The sequence below is a fragment of the Gopherus evgoodei genome, chromosome 9 (genome assembly GCF_007399415.2).
Source record: "Gopherus evgoodei ecotype Sinaloan lineage chromosome 9, rGopEvg1_v1.p, whole genome shotgun sequence".
NCBI classification, from domain to species: domain Eukaryota; kingdom Metazoa; phylum Chordata; order Testudines; family Testudinidae; genus Gopherus; species Gopherus evgoodei.
Genome location: NC_044330.1, coordinates 18048954 through 18070301, shown reverse-complemented (window position 1 = coordinate 18070301; position 21348 = coordinate 18048954). Strand labels below are relative to the sequence as shown.

Here is a 21348-nt window from a genome sequence, read left to right as displayed (position 1 = left end):
GCCTCCTTTCTCCCAGGAGTCCAGAACACTCTCACAGATCAACTGAGTAGATCCTTCCTGTCACACGAGTGGTCCATCCGTCCAGACATTCTCCATTCGGTTTTCTGGAGGTGGGACTTTCCCCACGTAGACCTTTTTGCCTCCAAAGTGAACAAGAAATGCCAGTTGTTCTGCTCCCTACAAGGTCGCTCCCCGGACTCCCTCTCGGATGTGTTCCTAATTCCGTGGAAAGGTCACCTCTTTTATGCCTTCCCACCATTCCCTCTCGTCCACCGAGTTTTACTCAAGCTCCGCAGGGACAAAGCCCGCCTAATTCTGATCGCTCCGGCTTGGCCAAGACAGCACTGGTACACACTGCTGCTCGACCGTTTTCTGACAGATCCGACTCCCCTGCCACTCTGTCCAGATCTCATCACGCAGGACTTCGGCAGGCTTCACCACCCAGACCTGCTGTCCCTTCATCTGACAGCATGGCTGCTCTCTGGTTGAGCCAATCGGAGTTGCGTTGTACCACCTCCGTGCAGCAGGTGCTGCTAGGAAGCAGAAAGCCTTCCACGCGAACAACGTACCTCGCTAAATGGAAGCGCTTCTCTCACTGGTGCATCCAGCATGACCTTACTCCACAAACTGTATCGGGCCCCACTGTCTTGGACTATTTATGGTCCCTCAAAGAGCACGGCCTGGCAATCTCTTCTATACGAGTGCATCTTGCAGCTATTTCCACCTTCCATCATGGGGAAACTGGCAGTTCCATTTTTTCTCACCCCATGGTTTCCAGATTCCTCAAAGGCTTGGAGTGACTCTACCCTCAGGTCAAACGCCCAACCCCTACCTGGGATCTAAACCTCATATTAACCAGGCTCATGGGTCCCCCCTTTGAGCCTTTAGCTACATGCTCGCTGCTGTACCTGTCCTGGAAGACAACATTCCTCGTCGCTATCACCTCGGCTAGGTGAGTCTCGGAACTTTGAGCATTGACTGTGGATCCCCCTTATACGGTGTTCCACAAGGACAAGGTGCAGCTGCGACCGCACCCTCCCTAAGGTGGTCTCTGCCTTCCATGTTAATCAGGACATCTTTCTGCCAGTCTTTTTTCCGAAGTCGCATTCATCACGCTGTGAACAACAGTTGCATACTCTGAATGTCCACAGGGCTCTCGCTTTTTACATCGAGAGGACCAAACCCTTCCGACGTTCACCTTAGCTATTTGTAGCAGTGGCAGAGCGCATGAAGGGTATGTCAATCTCTTCCCAACAAATTTCATCTTGGGTGACATCCTGTATTCGGGCATGCTATGACTTGGCTCACGTTCTGACCGGCCATCTCACCGCCCACTCTACCCAGGCTCAAGCCTCCTCTGCCGTGTTCTTGGCACATGTTCCCATCCAGGAAAGAAATATGCCACGTGACTACCAGGTCTTCCATCCACACCTTTGCATCGCACTACGCATTGGTCCAACAATCCAGGGACGATTCCACGTTCGGCTCAGCGGTCTTACATTCTGCAACGTCTCGCTCCGACTCCTCTGCCTAGGTAAGGCTTGGAAATCACCTAACTGGAATGGATATGAGCAAGCACTCGAAGAAGAAAAGACGGTTACTCACCTTTGTAACTGTTGTTCTTCGAGATGTGTTGCTCCTATCCATTCCAAACCTGCCCTCCTTCCCCACTGTCGGAGTAGCCAGCAAGAAGGAACTGAGGGACGGATGGGCCAGCAGGGGTATATATCAAGCGCCATAGCGGCGCCACTCCAGAGAGCGCCCTGCCGGCCCACCAAGTGTTGCTAGGGTAAAAGTCTTCCGACGAACGTGCACGCGGCGCGCGCACACCTAACTGGAATGGATGTGAGCAACACATCTTGAAGAACAACAGTTACAAAGGTGAATAACCGTCTTTTTCTCTTATCTCACTAGGCACATGTTAAAAAATGCCCCTCTACTCAGCATGGAATACAAGCCTAGGAACTAACGACTCTTAAATTGCAAATCTGTGTTACAAATGGTAGCTGTTTTCTTCACCAATTTTTCTAGTCATTTCCCCAGCCAGCCTCAGTCTTGTCTGGATTGGGCCACAGCCAACAAATCCTCACCAGTACCCAAGATTCTTACAGACAATGGTCATTTCCACTGCACCAACTGCTTAGGAGGGGGCAGAGATTAGATATCATCAGCCTGCTGAAGATAACACAACCTGTAGCTCCTTTCTAAGTCCCTACCAGCCTCCTTGTACATGTTGAACCAGAAGAATAACAAGATATACCCCATAAGAGATTCTTCAGGGTAGAGGAGCCGCTCTTTCAGACTTCCCCCTGAAAAAATGAACGGAACTGTTAAAACTGAATCCATCCACCCCGGATAAGTCCTTGATTGACTAGAATTGAGAAAATCTGAGGATTTCAGGTACTTGCCAGAGTTTTCAACCAGTTTTTCAAAAAATGGGAGATTTTATATGGGCCAATGCTTAGCAATATGGTCAGTGTCGAGAGCAAATTTCTTAACCAGAGCCTTCATAACAATAGTATCGTTGAGAACAACCAGTATTCTGCCCCGTGAAGGGAGATGACAACCCATACTACTATTTCCCCACTGTCTTTGTTCAATGGGTCCAACTTGCATGTTGTAGCCCAGAATTCCCTTTATGCCTCCAGAACATCAGACTGAAACCATCCATACCTCAAGCAGAGAAAAGTGAGTACTTGTCCCTTTAAGGCCCTGCTCTTTCATTGTAAGGCAGTTTAGATGATCCCAAACAAAAATCTAGACTAAAAATTCACAAGACACTTCATCAACAAGCTTCACACTACATCTAGTTGTCAAATTATGGCAGGATATGGCAGAAAGAATTTGGCATGGTATGTAATATTGATATGTGACACGTCTTCATGCAGTGTATCTTCTGGTATTTTAAGAGCAGGATATGCTATCTAAAGGACACTTAGCCATAGTCCTTAGACAACTGACATCCTGTGTCACACTTTATTTATTAGATGAATTATTGATGACCTGTTTGACAAAAGAAAAAGGGGAAAAAATTCCCAGATATCATGGCCCTCCCCAACAAAAGCAAGTCTTGGTTCCTGTCTCCACACTCTCAGCTGCTTAAGCCTACATTGTGCTGGAGAGCTGCTCAGTGCTGATTACAAAGGCATCACATGGACTGGTTCCACTAAGCGTCTAAATTCTGTAACTGTCCAGGAGGAAGTGAGAACCATCATGTGGACCAGAGGTGGGCAACCCCCGGGCTGCACATGGCCCATCAGGGTAATCCGCTAACAGGCCACGAGACAGTATTTACATTGATCATCTGCAGGCACGGCTGCCCACAGCTCCCAGTGGCTGTGGTTTGCCGTTCCCGCCCAATGGGAGCTACGGGAAGGCGTGGCCATCACATCCCTGTGGCCTGCACCGCTTCCCACAGCTCCCATTGGCTGGGAACAGCAAACTGTGTCCACTGGGAGCGGCGCGGGTGGCTGGGCCTGTGGGCGGTCAATGTAATTGCTGTCCTGGGGTCCACCAGCAGATTACCCAGACGGGCCGCAGGTTGCCCACCACTGAGTGTGGACTATACCACTTGGAAGGAAATATTGAGCTGGAACCATAGATTCTTTTATATGTGGAAGGGACTGGTTTCTTAGAGTTAGGGGAGAATGGCAGTCATTCACTATATATTTCTTTCAGTGTGGTAGTCCAATTTATGCATGTGTGAACTTGCACAAAAAGTTTGTATGAAACATGATTGTATGAAAAGTTTATGCAGTTTTACACATCAGCTTTGACATTTAATTATTAGGAGTGTAATGTAGCTTAATTAACTAATGTATACTAGTGATTTGAGTTTTTAGGTGAAAAGTGCTTTATAACAGTATACCAGTGCTATTATGTTCTAGACAAAATACAGTATTTAGATTAAAATTCTATGAAGAAAAACAGACTCTAGAAAAAAATGTTTGTAGAAGTTTCTAGGACTCTAATGATTATTTTATATTAGCTGGTTTCTAACATTTATGAATAGTTTTGAAAGATAGGTTATGGAGAATGTTAACATTCCACTATGCTGATTGACAATTATTAGTATATTTTAAAGCAAAGAAAAGAAATGCAGTATTGTTGAGGCTGACTAGTGTGAATTAAAAGTTGGGTAATCTTTTCTGCAGTTATGAAGATATGATTGTGGTTGTCAAGGAAGAAAATGTCTCAATACTTTTTTTTTTTTTAATCATTGTGTTGGAAGAGTTTTGTAAGTGTGAAATTGAAGCTCTGGTCAAGGTCTCCAAAATTTGTTAATAGCAATTTTATGCTGGATCAAACATTGTGAATATTTAAATAATAGCTTGCTTTTAGAAAAGTATTTACCAGCAAATAAAAACATCTTCTAAACAGCAGATGAATCATCTTTATCTTGAACATGTCTCGAATGTAGCTTGAAACTGAATAACTCCAACATGGTAAGAAAGGTTTAGAAACTTCCAGTGAATATTGTAAATAGAAAATAAAACATTTTTTACACTTTTCTACAGTATATGTGCATATTTGCCTCTCAGTAGAGAGTATAGTGTAGGAAAAATATTTATTTTTCTGTGGTTTTGCCTGTTTTGCTATGTAAACAATGACTAATGACAGATACAGAGCTATAGGGAAGTAGAACTCTGGAGAATTTGTTCTATTTCTTGTTACTGGAAAGAAACTAATACCATTTTTCATTGGGACTACTAATAAGAGTCTCATTCTTTAGTGAAACATCCCTGGGTTTAGTACGATGTACTCTTAACAAAGTTTTAAAACAATGCATGATAAAATCTAAAAGAAACACATATCTGTCAACACTTTCATTAAGAGCAGTAGCCCAAAGGACATGATCCAGATGGAACTGTCAACAAGATCATAATAAGCTTCATTCTTCCCTACATTTACTAAACAGATCAGTGGTTTGACCGATATAGGAATTGATTATTTAAAATCTAGTGACATGGCTACTTTGGTGGTTTTAACTGTGAGTGACACCACCTTGAAACACATTGCACATGTTGCACACATGCTCATCTGTTCTTTGAGAAAGCCCTCGGCATGCTGTACTAGTGGTTACCCTTTCAGAGGGGATTTCATGTAAATAGGAGTGTGCAGACTCAGCTAATAAAAAAGGGGCATCCAAAGAGTTAATCTGACAGCTATAGTGTTAGGGAACAATAGACAGTGTTTTGCTTTTGCTGTTATCCTGCATTAGAACAGATTCTGGAAGTTCTCTGTATGAATGAACTGTAGGGTTAGGTTCTGTTAATGCTGTAATGGCATAATGTCTCCCCTTCCCTTCCCTGGATCCCAGAGATGGCTCTCTGCAGGGTCTTGGGTATCTGTGTCAGGAGAAGTGGGGAGCAAGATTAGGTCCGACTAGGTGATCACAATGGTTCTTCTGGCTTTATAATCTATGAAAGTGGGCCAAGGTACGTACATGGGTTCCCACTCACTGAGAATCTACTCAGGAGTTAATACTTAGCCTGGGTTATGTTAGCTCCTGAGAGGAGCCCTATCTGCACTGTGGAACCTTATTGATGAGGGGCACCGGGAACTAGTACCTGAAAGGAAATCCCAGCGGAACAATTCTAATGGGGAACTGGAAAAGATAACTGTGACCTAGGGCTCCAGCAGATTCTCAGAGATCTATGAGGTTTGGGGGTTGATTTCCCTGTTACATCAATGGGAAGAAGGGTCAGATCCTGCCACCCCATCCTCCCCCCCCCATCAAATCCTGCTGTAAGTACGAGCACAATCAGTTTAGAGATCTTTGAAGTGTAACTGGTGCATTATGTGAGCGACTCACACTTAATAAAATAATGTTGATGGACAGCAGTACCACTCAAATCAGTTTGTACCATGATGGCTTATGTTCCAATCAGTTTACAGAACAAATCCATCCACAAAATGACATAAGGCTTTTTACCAAATGAAGTAGGTCACATTTGTGACAAAGAGAATTTTCCTTTCAGATACACCGAGTATAAACTGAAGCTGAGAACAAATCACATTATGAAGGCCTTTGTGTGGTCATAATGCTGTTGTATATCTTACCTACTGTATGATAAGAGGAAACTCTCTACCCACCATGCTGTACTGAAGCCACTTATTGAGCTGAGCAAGAGGGCATTCTTACTACTGTTAACAAAAAGCAGGTGTTTTCATAAGATGCCTATTTTTCTCTATTTTTATTCCATAATTATTTCTTTTCAAACTGTGTCATGTTCTGCTGAGAAGAAGGTATTGAAGGACAGCTTTCTTGGCACCTTTTACTCTTACTGGCTGCAGATTTTGAATTCTATGGCATTCAACAGGCCATATCACACTATATCCACTTTTAAGCCGAACTCCCTGCTGACTTCCTGCCAATTGGGAATAGATTCTGATTTTAGAAGTTTTGTATAAAAATTAATTGCATGACAGGTTCATGTAGCTGCTTCTATGAGCACACTCCGCATTAGAAAAATTTGAAAATAAGGTTGCATCAAACCTGCTGGAAACAGTGATAACTTGGACCCACCTGAATTTAAGAATAGTCTTCCTGCATGTGGATCTTCCATGAGTGTTGTCTTGTTTCAACTTCTCATGGTGCATAGACAAGCATTCTGTCATGAGGGTCCTCTCACCACCAGGGCGCCTCCTCCTGGCCACTCTGGGGATTAGCTCTTTCCAGGTTCAACGTCCCTTTCTGCTGTTTCCTGTACACCCTGCTGCCTCCCTCTCTCTCTCACCTTCTGCGACTCAGGTTGTTCTGTCTTTGTGACTTGGCCCTCCATCCAGGTCACTGTGTTTTTCCCCCCTTCAGAAGGTCTGCACCTTCTGAAACCTTGCTGCCTTTTCACTGAGTCTTTTCCTACACCCTCTCCACCTAGTTTTCCTTCTTTATCCCTACTGCCCAGGCTCCCTCACTGACGCCCCATTCTACTGCTAGCTTCCTGGCTTTATCCTAGCCCCACCTGTTCCTTCCAAATTGGGTTCTGTCATTATTCAGGTGTTCCTTAGGCCAGCCAATTCCCCTTAGCTGTGGTCTGTCTGGTTAAATGGCCTTTCCTCAGCCTCATTTAACCCATGTGAACACACCATCACATCTTCCTATACAACCTTCCAGCACAATAAACACAGTTTCCTGAATATATCATTCCTTGTGTCCTGTGTAGATAAAGCTACACATTTTGTTTTTCTAGTCAGTGGTTCTTGTGGTTGCAACCCTTATATAGTTTACCTCTTCTGGCAACATTCTTCACTCTTAGTCTCGGCCCATGTGTATGGATTTCATAGGGAGATATGGGTTGGGCTGGTGGCAAACAGTGGTACAGTGGTGCCAAAGTATCATTATACTTAATGGTAGCAATGACATTAATGGTGTTTTGACCTGCCTCTCTCAAATTTTGCATACAGTTCCAAGATTCTGAACAAGAGAGTTCTTGTGTTAATGATTAAGAAGGAACAAAATTGCACTCATCTGAAATGTGAAAAAGAGGCATTTACTCACTGCTATGGGAAAATGTCACCATGCTCCTCTGAGGTCTGTCCTTGAGAATTATCCAATTTCTTATTTTAATCTCTTACCTTGACTTTCCTGCAAATTATTCAGTCTCAAAACTTGCTTAATTCTCACGTGTGTATATACATATTTTTGATGAAGGATTCCTTGAAACTCTAATTAGGGCTGCTTGAATCCAGAGCAGTTTACATATCACAGGCTTACGCAGCTATCAAACAGATGCGTCCCCTTTTTCTCGTTCAACTGACACTTTCATATTCTCTGCATATTATGAGGACCAAGTAGTGATGTGTCTCGACTCCCGAGGCTTCATACCATTCCATATCAAAAAGAGGATTAGAAATAGTTTTAGCTGTCAAGTTTGTCTTCCATGAAGACGTGTTTTGGTGTGTTGACTTTATCCATGTGTCAGATATTAAGATGTACCCATCATCCCCTTCAGCACGATTTGATCAAACTATTTCTTTTATTAACCTTGTGAGGAGAAGCTTGTCTAGGCACCAATTTTATAATGATTCCCTACCTAGGTCAGCAGCAGGGCCTGAACCTAGACAGTCAGGACTGCATCACAGTCGTCTACCACTTGATATAAGGGAGTAAACTCTGGGCTTGGCTACACTGGAGAGTTACAACTCTGTAACTCCCTGGCTACAGCGCTGGTTGTACTCCACCTTGACAAGGGGAATAAAGAGAACAGCGCTGGTGCTGCAGCGCTGGAGTGCCAGTGTAAACAGTGATTAATCTTACTACGCTATAACTGACCTCTGGAATTTTCCCATAATGCTTTTAAGTAAAGATAACACTCTTTGTTTTGTTGTGATGTCTCTGTTTGTTTTGTTGTGAACTCGGGACTCCCAGAGCTGCTTATCTAAAAAACAAACACAACTGCTGTTTGCTCGAGCAGAGGCAGGCAGGGGGATGAATGTCCACAGCTAGTGTTTGCTTGAGGAGAGAAGCAGCACGGCTTGCGGGGGTGGGGGGTCTGTTTCGGAGCTGCTGCTTATCTGGTGTGTGAGGAAAAAAACAAAAGGCTATTTGCATTTAGTGAATGAGAGAGGGATGGGGAAAGAGGTCAGAACTTGCAAGGTAGGGAGCTGGCACACAGTGTCAGCTCCAAAAATCCACTCTCTCTCTCCCCCACGCTCCCTGTCACACTCCACCCCACCCCGCTCTTTTGAAAAGCACGTTGCAGCCACTTGAATGCTGAGATATCTGCCCATAATGCACCACTCCCCAAACCATTGCAAATTCTGCAAATGTGGCCACGCTGCAAATGCTGCAAAGGTGGCCACACTGCAGCACTGGTAGCTGTCAGTGTGGCCACACTGCAGCACTTTCCCTACACAGCTGTACGAAGACAGCTTTAACTACCAACGCTAAACAGCTGCAAGTGTAGCCAAACCCTCTATCAGATAGTTGCAGTCATAGGCTTTTGTCCTCTAGTAGACCAACTATGACAGGGGGACAACATGACACATATTGTATTAGTGTGGGTTAAGACTAAACTAAAACCTAAGTGTGAAAGAAGCCACTTCTTGTCCTCTAGTTTCAATGGTTACTTTTGTCTTATTTAGGCAATTGCTATTCTTCTTACATTATTTATACAAGTATATATCTTGTATTGTTTTCCTTTCTCATAATATGTAAAAAATTGTAAGAAATACAAATTTTATGGATCAGTTTTGCCAATACTCGCTCTTCCCCCAATATGAGTAAGTGGGAAGCAGAAAGAGGTTGTTCTCTATAATCAGTAATTCTGCTTTTCTCTCAGGGGAACTTTTGTTACCATTTTTTATCCAGTCTTTAACTTTGCCCATCACAACTGTTATGTTTTTTTCTGAGGAGTAGACAAATTGGCATTTCCAATTGAACAAACCAATAAAGCAAATGTTCAGTATTTCAAAAATCATGCAATCAAATCTCAAAATAATACAGTCAAAAACCAAACAAACAAAAAAACACACAACTATAGTAAGCCACAGTACTGTAGAATATATCAACTGAAATATATGTATCCAGGACTTTAAAATATTGATGTTAATACATAGATTTATCAGTGGATAGTTATAAATTGTCAATACAGCATGGACATTTTCAAATTCAGACCTGGTATAAGCGACAGTAATTCCAACATAAAGGCTTGTTGACACTCTTATTCCTCATTACTACTATACGCTTATTCTTATTTATATCCACTCTTATAAGGTATATAAATCCAGTGGGTTAAGCAAAACAGGAACAGGGCACTCTTATTCTGCAGTAAGGGAATCAACACATGGACTTAATCAGAAACAGTTAACTCCACATGTAGACAAGCCCTTACACCAGGTATATATTTATTCCTTAATGGCACTCTCTAAAAAAGCTTATTTTGTCAATTTTAGGCTAATGTGATCTCCTTTGGGACTGATCTTCAAGTGATTAGGAAGCCATCCTGGTTCTTTTTGTGCATCTGTGTTATTTACACAGATGTTTTGAACACACATTGTGTAAAGAAAAGCTGTCTAAATGAATAGAAAGTGGTTGAACATACGTTATTTTCACATCATGAAACAACCACTCATGCAATTTAAACATCCTTTGGAGTGGATAAACCGAACTGATGCTCATGGCATATTATAAGAAAAGCTTAAATGTCAGTGCTGCCATACATCTTTCTTGTCATTCTAAACCTTGGGCGGTAAGGTGGTTTCATGTGCAACTTTTCTAAAAGAGTTGGAGTTTGGCCTTGAGTACAAACAAATAAAGAGTCACATTAGCTGTGCATGATTAGCTTGAATTCTTCTTTGAGTGATGATCCCTGTGTATATTTCACATGTAAGTACACATGCACACCCATGCACCTGAGTCTGGAATTCTTTGCAAGCGGTGTCCATTGGCCCACACCGGCACTTTACCTCATGCTCTGAACCAAAGGCCTAAAGAGTGGTATGGGCCAATGCCCCTCCAGTTCCTTCCTACCACCGCATGGTCTGAGTAGGAATCTTTGATGTTCTCAGCTCCTTTCTACTGTGTCATTTCTGTAAATATATTGTAAATTGTTTCACTACCACCCGCAGGGAATTCTCCCCACTGTGAAGGCTGGGATTATGCCCAGAGTTCCAGGGTTCAAAAATCTGTTTCTTGCTCTTTTTTTGTGAGTGCTGAACATCAACACTGCCTCTAGTGCCTGGGTGAGGCTCTCATCTCTGCCAAATGAAACATCTGCCACTCCTTTCCCCCCAGAACACATGAGGGTCAGGAATTGAGGTTTAGGAAACGTTTGATGGAGAAGACAATGAGACCTTTTTGTTCTAACAAAGGTATTTTATAAGGGGGTCAGGGTGTTTTTTTTTCACACCACTGAGCGACGAAATTTTTACTGACAAAAGTGGTAGTATAAACAAAGCCTCAGTCCGCTCCAGGGGTTATACCAGTATAACTAGTTGGTAAAAAGAATCACATTCCGATCTGAAATAGTTATACTGTTAATACTCAAGTATAGACCAAGTCCTAGGGTTAGCATCTGGTCCTCAGAGTGCTTAATAGACTAAATAATTATAGCACTTTTTTCTGTAATTGGGGGCAAAGCAGTTTCCTGTTTCTGAGATGCAGGAGTTAATGAGAGGCAGCTGTGTCTTGCGTGTTTCTTGGTATCTGTGTCCATGAAGGAATCTCTCAACATTTATTTAATAAAATATTGATCCTGCAAAGAGAGAGCCTTAAACTAAAAGGTTTGCCACTATCAACTTTTTCATTCACATAGCATCCCAAGAAGACAACCATAGAATTATTGTGTCCCAAACTCATTGATCTTGCACCTTTTTCCCCTTGCTGCGAAGAAACTTAATCATTTGTCTGTTAATGTATTACTCTCTAAAACCTGTTGATGGCAAAGAAGTGTTCTTTGAAATAAACAAAAATGGGATCTTTATTAATTTATTCATGGCCTGCCAAGGATTTTGGCCAAGATTTTAAAAAATGGGGCCTAAAGTTAGGGCCTAAGTCCTTACTTAAGCAGTTAAATAGCCTGATTTTCAAAAGTGCTAAGCACCCAGCAGCTCCCACAGAAGTTGGACTTGTAGTGCTAGAAATATTGAAGCATCGGAAACGTTAATGAGGAACCCGTGCATCAGAGAGAGGCTGATGAGTTATGCCTTCAACTCAAGTAAAATGTTGTCCTATTGAGAAAAGTAGGAACAAAGTTTTAGGCTCATAGAAGTCTGTTGGAGCTCTTAGGTGCACAGCCCTTCTTGAAAATCAAGTTACTTATTTAAATATATAAAACTGGATTTAGACCTCTAACTTCAGTCATTCCTTTTGTTAATAATATCTTGACCTTTGTGTGTCTTTTCCATTTATTAAGAAGCGCAGGCATCCCATTTTGCAGCCGTATTTTGCATGTTAGATAATTTGTCTTTTATTGTATACTTGTGAGTTCACAGTAATGAAGATTCTTGAGGAAAACACATAATATGAGGCTCAAAATTACGTCTCATAGTTCTGCTGCTTCCTAGTTTTTTCTTTAACCTTCTTGTTCATTTTTTGTTTGTTTTTTTGTTTTTGTTTTTAAATTCGGAAAAAAGTTTATGAATTAATTCTTAACGTGACATTGCATAATATACATGAAGATGAATAACATGCTCTGTTTACTGTTTACATTTCAAACAACTTCTCTTAATAAGAAAAAGATTCCAGATGTCTCCAGCCAGAAGGAAATATACAGTATGTAGCCTAATAAAACAGCATATTTGAGAGACGGGCTGGTAAGTGATGTATGTAGGCAAACGATCTGAATTTAAACACTAGTCAACACCCGGGCTTTATTTTAGATGAGTGAATTTCACATGTGAAGTATTAACACTGAACGTTATAAAAACATTTCCTTATGGCCAGGAGAAGCTTAGGAAATCTTGTCTTTCCAAGTCATCTTTAAAACTTGTCCTTTTTCATTTATTTTTATTGGATTTTTTTAATGAAATAAACATAAAAGTATTTAAACCATAATCTATAACAAATTAAATACAAAGCAGAAATATAACAATGTGAATATAAAAATCAGACACTTTTCATCAAACGTATAATGGAAAAAAAAATCTCCCTCTCCGGCCTCATTTTCCTGATTCTCTCTACTTAGTGTTTCTCATTCAAAATACATTTTCCCCCCAGTAACAGTTTCAGATTTTCCCCTGTTTGTGGGCTCCCTCTTAGGCTATGCTTACGCTTATGGCAGGAGGTAGAATACATGCTGCACGTTGTGACGATGGGGTTCTGGCAGGACCCAACTGAGAGTGCCAATTCAGGACCAATTGCTTAAGCAGGGCAGTTACAGCCCAAGGCTGGGGTTTTTCCACCTCTAAGGCAGACCAAACCAGCCAGACAAAGAGGACTTTGGTTTTACCCCACTGGCTAATCATAAGTCACACAAGCAATTCCCTTAGACACTCCAGTTTCCCAGTAGCACCACCAGTGCCACTCGTTCTGGGAATGAATGGTTATGAAAACCAACGTCCCAATAAAAGAAAATGGTTCTCTTGATCCCAAAGAATCAAGCCCCAGACCCAGGTCAATATACAAATCAGATCTTACCCACAAATCACACTGTTGCCAGTCCTTTAGAATCTAAAATCTAAAGGTTTATTGGTAAAAGGAAAAAGATAGAGATGAGAGCTATAATTGGTTAAATGGAATCAATTACATACAGTAATGACAAAGTTCTTAGTTCAGGCTTGTAGCAGTGATGGAATAAACTGCAGGTTCAAATCAAGTCTCTGGAGTACATTCCCCGCTGGGATGGGTCATCGGTCCTTTGCTCAGAACTTCAGTTTGTAGCAAAGTCCCTCCAGAGGTAAGAAGCAGGATTGAAGACAAGATGGAGATGAGGCATCAGCCTTTTATAGGCTATTCCCAGGTGTAAGAACACTTCTTTTTTTTTACTATGGAAATTACAGCAAAATGGAGTCTGGAGCCACATGGGCAAGTTCCTGCATACTTTGCTGAGTTACAAGGTGTATCTGCCTTCTCTCAATGGGTCAGTTGTATAGCTGATGGTCCTTAGTGGACCATCAAGCAGGCTAGGTAGAGCTAACACCAACTTGTCTGGGGTGTCACCCAGAATCACAGCACAAATTTGAAATACAGACAGTATAGAGACAAAACTCATAACTTCAACTACAAAATGATATATACATATAGGCAGCATAATCATAACCAGCAACCCATCACCTGGTCTTAGACACCTTATTTGACCCCCTTTACATAAGATTTGGTGTCACTACAGGACCTTCGTTGCAACCATGTTCTATATGGTCCCAGATTATATCAATAACGTCACACATGCCCTCCCAGCACAGGTATACATAGCAGTGTAGATGGTGAAGCACTGATATGGCACTGCCAGAGCCTTTTCTTGCTACAATGAAAGGTTCTGGCAGCTTTTCCAGATGCCTTTCCCTGCCAGAGCCTTTCAGTGCCATGTGTAACTACACACCACAGTGTGGATGCAGCCTTATTTTCATGTGGCATATAGTTACACATAACCTAGACACCACCACCAGTGTAGGAAAGGCCTGTATTGCCTTGAAACCCAGGCTCCTCACCCTCATTCCATTTATGTGTGGCTGGATAGGTAAGCATTTTTGGGCACTCATAGCACCTGATCCAAAGCCTGTTAACACCAACAGGAGTCTCCATCAATTTTGGATAAGGCCCCCTCAGTAATTCTATGGTGATTTTTGATTCAGTGGCATCAGTACACCAATATGTTGCCATTTGAACTGTGCTAGTGTTGCTGAAAAGATATGGAAACTGCTTATCCAATACCTTTCAGAACCTTGTAAAATGTTCATTTTTGTGGATCTACTTAAAACCTGTTATGGCTGCAAATGTACTCAAGCTTGTCCTCCCAACTTACCCTTACCGTCAGGCAAAAGATTTAAGAAATGTTCTCAAGCTGATTCAGTGGCATTTTCCCTCTTTATCTGAGAGAAATTTGAGGTATAGCCCAGAGTATAGTACACAGTGCTTTTCTAAAGGGAGACATAGAAAGTTGCTTGCTTTGTTCTCAGAGCTGGAGATGAGGTAACAGCTCTTCCGTGATTCTTAGGCCATTTGAGAAAGGAAAAAAATTAAGATAACCTTCAAGAACATCAGCTAGAGCTCAAGGAGATAGGGGTCACAGAAGTTGTGTGGCACAAGATACTGCTCCTGCTTCCACTGAAGTGAATTCTAAGGCTCCCATTCACTTCAGTAGGAGCAAGTGCAGGCCCCCAAATAGATAAAATTAGTGAAAGAAATAGTTGATTAACAAAGTAAAACACTATCTGTGTTCTTATGTCTTTCCCCCCTTCTTCTTGAGTACTCTGCCCCATTGCACATGAGGATCCCAACTAGCAGAGTTAAGGGCTTGACACAAAAGGAATTCTTCATACATCATCTTCAAATGCTAGATGTTTATCCAGTGGTGACTGCAAGCTCATATGTGTTAGGTTATTGTAATTCTTTCCCTATGTATTTTTCCTGCCCCCAAGGAATCATGCATGTCACAGATCTGTCCAATTATCAAGTGCTTAAGAAGCAGAGAGAAGCCAGTTCTCTGGAACTTTGAAGAGCTCAGAGTTTCCATCTTCAGCGTTTTGTTTATGCAGCAGAACCAAATTAGATCAAAGAAGTAAAGATCAGCAGCAGCATCAATGTAAGAGCTGCACCACATACATGCTATCTACTGTCCAAGAGAAATAATGTGTCTCTTCTCTGAAACTGACATTGAAATGACATTGTAACCTCCGCCGTCTGTCTTCCTTCTCTAGATATCGATGAATGTGCAGTAGTGAATGGAGAGTGCCAGCAGAACTGCGTTAACACTCTGGACTCCTTCTATTGCATATGCGATATGGGATACAGACTCCATGCTGATGAACGCACCTGCATAGGTAAGTAAATATTACACTTAGCTTGAGGCCTATTTCAGGGAAAAGAGAGCTACAAATGTAAGAAAACAGGGTGTGTTATTTCCTATAGTAAAATTGTGATAAGGAAAAAATACAAACATTTACAAACTTTCCCCACATTGAGTTCTGTTCTCCAACCCAACCAATGATGGAAATTTTGCTGTAATAGCCACACAATACCACCTCAGGCTTTGACCCTGTGAGAGAAAGCCAGGGGAGAGAAGTAGAGCATGTCAAGCAAGTGGGTGTCATTAGCCATGTTGAAAGCCAAAAAGAGTTCAAGAGGATGATGAGGAAGTAGAAGCTCTAATATAGGGACAAGAGGTCATTAATGACTGGTGAAAGCAGATGTGATGGAGCAGAGTGGGCAGAAGCCTGCTGGAAGAGATCCAGGCTGGACTTGGAGGGGAGGAACTCAAGGCAACAGTTGTAAACTGCCCACTAGATGAGTTTGGAGGGAGATAGGGTGGTAGCTGTAGAAACAGCTGGTGTTGAAGGTTGTTTTTTTGTGTATGTTTTCTTTAGAAAGGTGGCAGGTCCTTTTAACAGGGTTAAAACTATTTAGATACCTTCTCAGAGGTCAGTTTTGACTTATGGTGAATGCACAAATCACCAACTTTCCCCCTACACCCACTGCCTCTTCCTTAACTTCTTCAGCATTTAAATATTTCTCAAGATACCAGGTTCTGTATGCTTGTTTGGGTTTTGTTTTAAATCTTATCCACAGAACACATTGGGATGAATGCATGATGGATGCAGAACTCTTAATCATGGCCACATGCTGCAGTATTTATTTTGTGCTGATCCTTTAACTCACAGAGTAGAGGTCTATGCTTCTGGAGCTAAGCGCGTTCTGATCCAGTCTGGATAGTTCTTTATTCCCACTGTAGCCATATCTGCCCTGTACAAACTCCTCATTCTGTTCCTCACTCAGAGTGTAGCCACCTCACTCTCTAAATACTCCTGACGGAATTCTGCACAAAAACATTAGAAATTCTGTGCACAGTATTTTAAAATTCTGCAAAATTCTGTATATTTTGTTTGTCAAAATAACACCATATAATCACACCAGTTTCAATTTTTTTAGTAATCCATTTCAAAATACCAGTCAGCAAGTATGTCTGTAGCAATACAAACAACAAAAAAGATTCTCCCAGGAGTAGAAAGTTAAAGAAATCCCTACGATGATCCAGTTCCTGTTTCTCTGTTATGCTTTTGTTGGGTGCTTCAATCTGGATGTGTCACATGTGCCAGCAGGGCACATCTTGGGGGAAAACTATGCCCCTCCGGTCTCCGACATCCACACCCCTTTTCCCCCAAAGCCCAGCTGTGGGATACGCACATCCCAGACACTGCACCCCCTTCTTCCCAGAGCCCAGCCATGGAGCACCTCCCCCCACCTCCCAGACACCCACACCCCTACCCCCCAGGGATCCAGAGAGAGAAACAGCCTAATGGTGGGTCGTGGGCTTGTATGGAGTTTCCTGCATGTTTTCTCCTTCCTTCAGTACATGCTGGGATCCGCAGCTGCCCAGCACCCTCCACCTTCCCTCTCACCTGCTGTATTTGGGGGCTGGAGAGATGGGGTCTGCTCGGTCCAGCAGCCCCTAGAGGCAGCCAGCAGCTCTGCAGCACCAATCATTCAGGATGAAATTCTGTGCAGAACATTAATTCTGTGCAAATTCTGCATTGAGCATTGGTGCAGAATTCCCACAGGAATATCTAAAACTGTCCTTCAATAGCTAAATTACACTCCTAGACCAACTCCTTGATCTGCTGTAGTCCTGCTGGTGATGAAGATGGTCAACTCAGATCTGTAAGGCTTCGCTTTGCTCAGCCAACAAAATCAGTGTTGTACTACTGAGTACAAGAGCCAGAGTTTACAAACAGAAAAGGCTACACACACAGTACATTCTTTTTTGTTTAATCTATTCCTAAAGACCCCATATTATAGGTTTCTTCTTCTACTGTTAAAGTTTATATGTGAATTTCGTGATTGTGTAAATTGTCTTAATGGTGTCCTGATTATTATAGTTATTACAGGCAGAGTGTGAGGAGTAGCAGTGTGTCTTCCACACACTGCATTACTCAGCTCTGACCTGGAGGGGTCATATCTTGGTTAAGAGGATGGGTGAATCTCCAAAGCTCATTTCAGGCCTTTGCCTCTCTGCTCAGACTAGAGTTCCAGTTGTGACAACACTTTTTAGTGAATCCTGTCCACTGGGAACTGTTCTGTCACTACCAAAGTCTATTTACTTAGACCAGTAGTTCTCAACCAGGGATACATGTACCCCGTCTGTACGCAGAGATCTTCCTGGGGGTACGTCAACTCATCTAGATCAGTTTATATCAACCTGGGGATCGTGACCGCTGGGAAGTTGCAAGATGGGTTTGGGTGGGGTGGGGATCACAAGTGCAGAGCCAGCATTATGTGGTGACAATTGCCTAGAGCCTCATGCCACAGGGGACTTCTCTGAAGCTGAGTTATATGCTTCATCCTCAGGCAGCAGGGTTTGGGCTTGAGCCCCGAGCAGTGGGGCTCAGGTTTCAGACTCCTGAAAGGGACACAGTAGTCGAAAAAGATTGACAACCACTGACTTACACCACCAAACAGTACCAGATAGCAAATTTTAATCACTAGAATGATGTCATTTATTTATTTATAGCATGTTTATTATGGTAGTGCCTATTAGGTAGTACAATGATACTTAGACCTCAGTGGTTCAGGAGCCAAATTAGCAATCAACCAGTAGTGTGAACTCATTGTTTCATTTATTATTTATTAGTCTCCCAGCACAAGGACTGACCAATTGGGTAGTAACGCAGTCAAAGCATCCTGATTGTTTAATCACTTAGATTGGTTAATAATTAAATCACACTGTGTTTTAATATCATGTGCTGCAAAGAGCCACGGGAGACGCATTAAAGAAGGGAAGGGGCAGGAAGAGACTGGAAATCAAGAGAGAGAGTGTGGAGCAAACATCCAGTCTGCAGAAGGGAAAGAATGTTCAGAGTGAAACGGCAGAAAGCAATCTGATGACCGGAGCTGATCAGCAGTTTTTCAATAACATGGTTTTTGGCCAGAAAACACACATTTGTGGAAACCATAGGAATGTATCCCTGCTTAAGCTGTTCCTGCAGCTGCTGTGCCAGCTTCAGTCCTTGGCGGTTTCCTCCTCATAGTATCTTTGCCACAGGCCACATGGCTGAGGGAAGGAAGGATGCTGCTTTTCAATTTACAAATCTTAAAATGATGTATTGGTTCTGATGAACAATTAACACTTGAGAGACAAGTGGGTGAGGGAATATCTTTGATTGGACCAACTTCTGTTGGTGAAATCCCATATCTTGGGACCAACGCTGCAAACAAGCAATTAACACATGTGCGGCCAAGCATTCATCTTGCCTCACAGGGTGTGCTTATTTATTTATTTTGTGTTTTAAATGAATGGTAACAACTGTGTCCTTATTTTCTTCATAAGGATTAGGCGAAGGGCCAGATTCTGATCTCTTGCAGATTGGCTTCAGCTGTGAGGCTGAGTGGGCATATAAATGAGTGTAGAATTTAGTTCTCAGATTGGAGAGAGAGAGAGAGTGTCCAAATCCTCCTCTCGGTTTTACTGGTATGAATCCACTGATTATAGCACAGAGCTTCTGCTGTTTTAGATTGATGTGAATGAGAGCACAATGTGCACCCACATCTCATCTGGTGGACGTGAATGCAATATCAAGTTTTACATTTCTAAAGGATTACCAGATTCTAAAAGAGATCTGTAGTTCCCTGTCGTGCTAAAAAACCAAGAAGATATTTCCCTTGTATCTCAAGGGAAATTACCACACAAGTCAAATAGCAGTAGTCAAACTTGGTAAGAAGGATGAAAATGTTTTGTGAAGCTACACATTTGGGGAAGAAAACAGTTCTGTTTGTTTTAATTGTTTTAAATCCCATTTACTGTCTAGTTAATAGGAGAAAAGCAGCCCAATGAAGTATGATTATAGATAAGCTTATAGATAAGCTAGGAAAGTACAATTTAGATGGGGCTACTATAAGGTGGGTGCATAACTGGCTGGATAACCGTACTCAGAGAGTAGTTGTTAATGGCTCCCAATCCTGCTGGAAAGGTATAACAAGTGGGGTTCCGCAGGGGTCTGTTTTGGGACCGGTTCTGTTCAATATCTTCATCAACGATTTAGATGTTGGCATAGAAAGTACGCTTATTAAGTTTGCGGACGATACCAAACTGGGAGGGATTGCAACTGCTCTGGAAGACAGGGTCAAAATTCAATACGATCTGGACAAATTGGAGAAATGGTCTGAGGTAAACAGGATGAAGTTCAATAAAGACAAATGCAAAGTGCTCCACTTAGGAAGGAACAATCAGTTTCACACATACAGAATGGGAAGAGACTGTCTAGGAAGGAGTATGGCAGAAAGAGATCTAGGGGTCATAGTGGACCACAAGCTTAATATGAGTGAACAGTGTGATACTGTTGCAAAAAAAGCAAACATGATTCTGGGATGCATTAACAGGTGTGTTGTAAACAAGACACGAGAAGTCATTCTTCCGCTTTACTCTGCGCTGGTTAGGCCTCAACTGGAGCATTGTGTCCAGTTCTGGGCACCGCATTTCAAGAAAGATGTGGAGAAATTGGAGAGGGTCCAGAGAAGAGCAACGAGAATGATTAAAGGTCTTGAGAACATGACCTATGAAGGAAGGCTGAAGGAATTGGGTTTGTTTAGTTTGGAAAAGAGAAGACTGAGAGGGGACATGATAGCAGTTTTCAGGTATCTAAAAGGGTGTCATCAGGAGGAGGGAGAAAACTTGTTCACCTTAGCCTCCAATGATAGAACAAGAAGCAATGGGCTTAAAGTGCAGCAAGGGAGATTTAGGCTGGACATTAGGAAAAAGTTCCTAACTGTCAGGGTAGTCAAACACTGGAATAGATTGCCTAGGGAAGTTGTGGAATCTCCATCGCTGGAGATATTTAAGAGTAGGTTAGATAAATGTCTATCGGGGATGGTCTAGACAGTATTTGGTCCTGCCATGAGGGCAGGGGACTGGACTCGATGACCTCTCGAGGTCCCTTCCAGTCCTAGAGTCTGAGTCTATGATTGTTTCACATCTGCTGAATTCATTTACTCATATTCTTTTCTTCCTTTCACTTCTTGTATTCAGTCACTTGGGTATGCTTTAAGAATAGCCAAATGTGGTGTTGGTCATTTCTAGTATTCACAGCAATAAATTTATTGACATAACTAAAACAAACATAAACTGTACCTTTATTAGGGATGTGGGAGAATTTTTTTTAAATAAAAAACTAGTCCTTTTAGCTTTGTTGTGGGTTTATGCACAAGTAAAGTGTTCAACGATTTTTGGGAGTTAAAAGCAATTCAAAGGAAGGAGATGTTTAAATCATGCTTTGGCTCATTTGTTTGGAGACTGGGGAATGGGCAAAGGAAATGCAGCATGTTCAAGAAACCAAACTCATCAATATATGATAAATAATTTTGTCCAGATTTGGCTGGAACCATTGGTATTTTTCAGTGAACTAAGGGAAGGTAGCCAAATTCAGTGCTCACACTAGGATGAAACAAAGGTATCTCCACTGAAGTCAGTTGGGTTACTTCTGAAATACAGCACCATGAGCACAGAATTTGGCCCATAGTGGTCAAGCAACTTCATACTAGAGATGGATAAACTGAGTTTGGAAAAAAAGAGAGATGATAATGCACAGAAAGCAATGGCAAATATTCAGTGTTCAAATGAATTGACCTGGCCCATGTGCTTGACCTTTTTCATTTACTTACTGTGACCAACTTGCAATCAAGTTTTCTACTAACACGCAGATGGCAAGTTTCCAATCCTGCCCAATTCACAGAAATTGAACTTTAATACACATGTGCAA

At 42.1% G+C, this 21348-nt stretch overlaps 1 protein-coding gene across 1 annotated transcript in view; it reads left to right on the top strand.

The window, feature by feature from the left end:
* The window catches only part of LOC115657621 (multiple epidermal growth factor-like domains protein 6), a 309734-nt gene that overhangs the window by 202867 nt on the left and 85519 nt on the right, over window positions 1-21348 (top strand). The window contains 1 exon segment of the mRNA XM_030575675.1: window positions 15301-15423. Coding sequence (XP_030431535.1) covers window positions 15301-15423 — 123 coding nt within the window.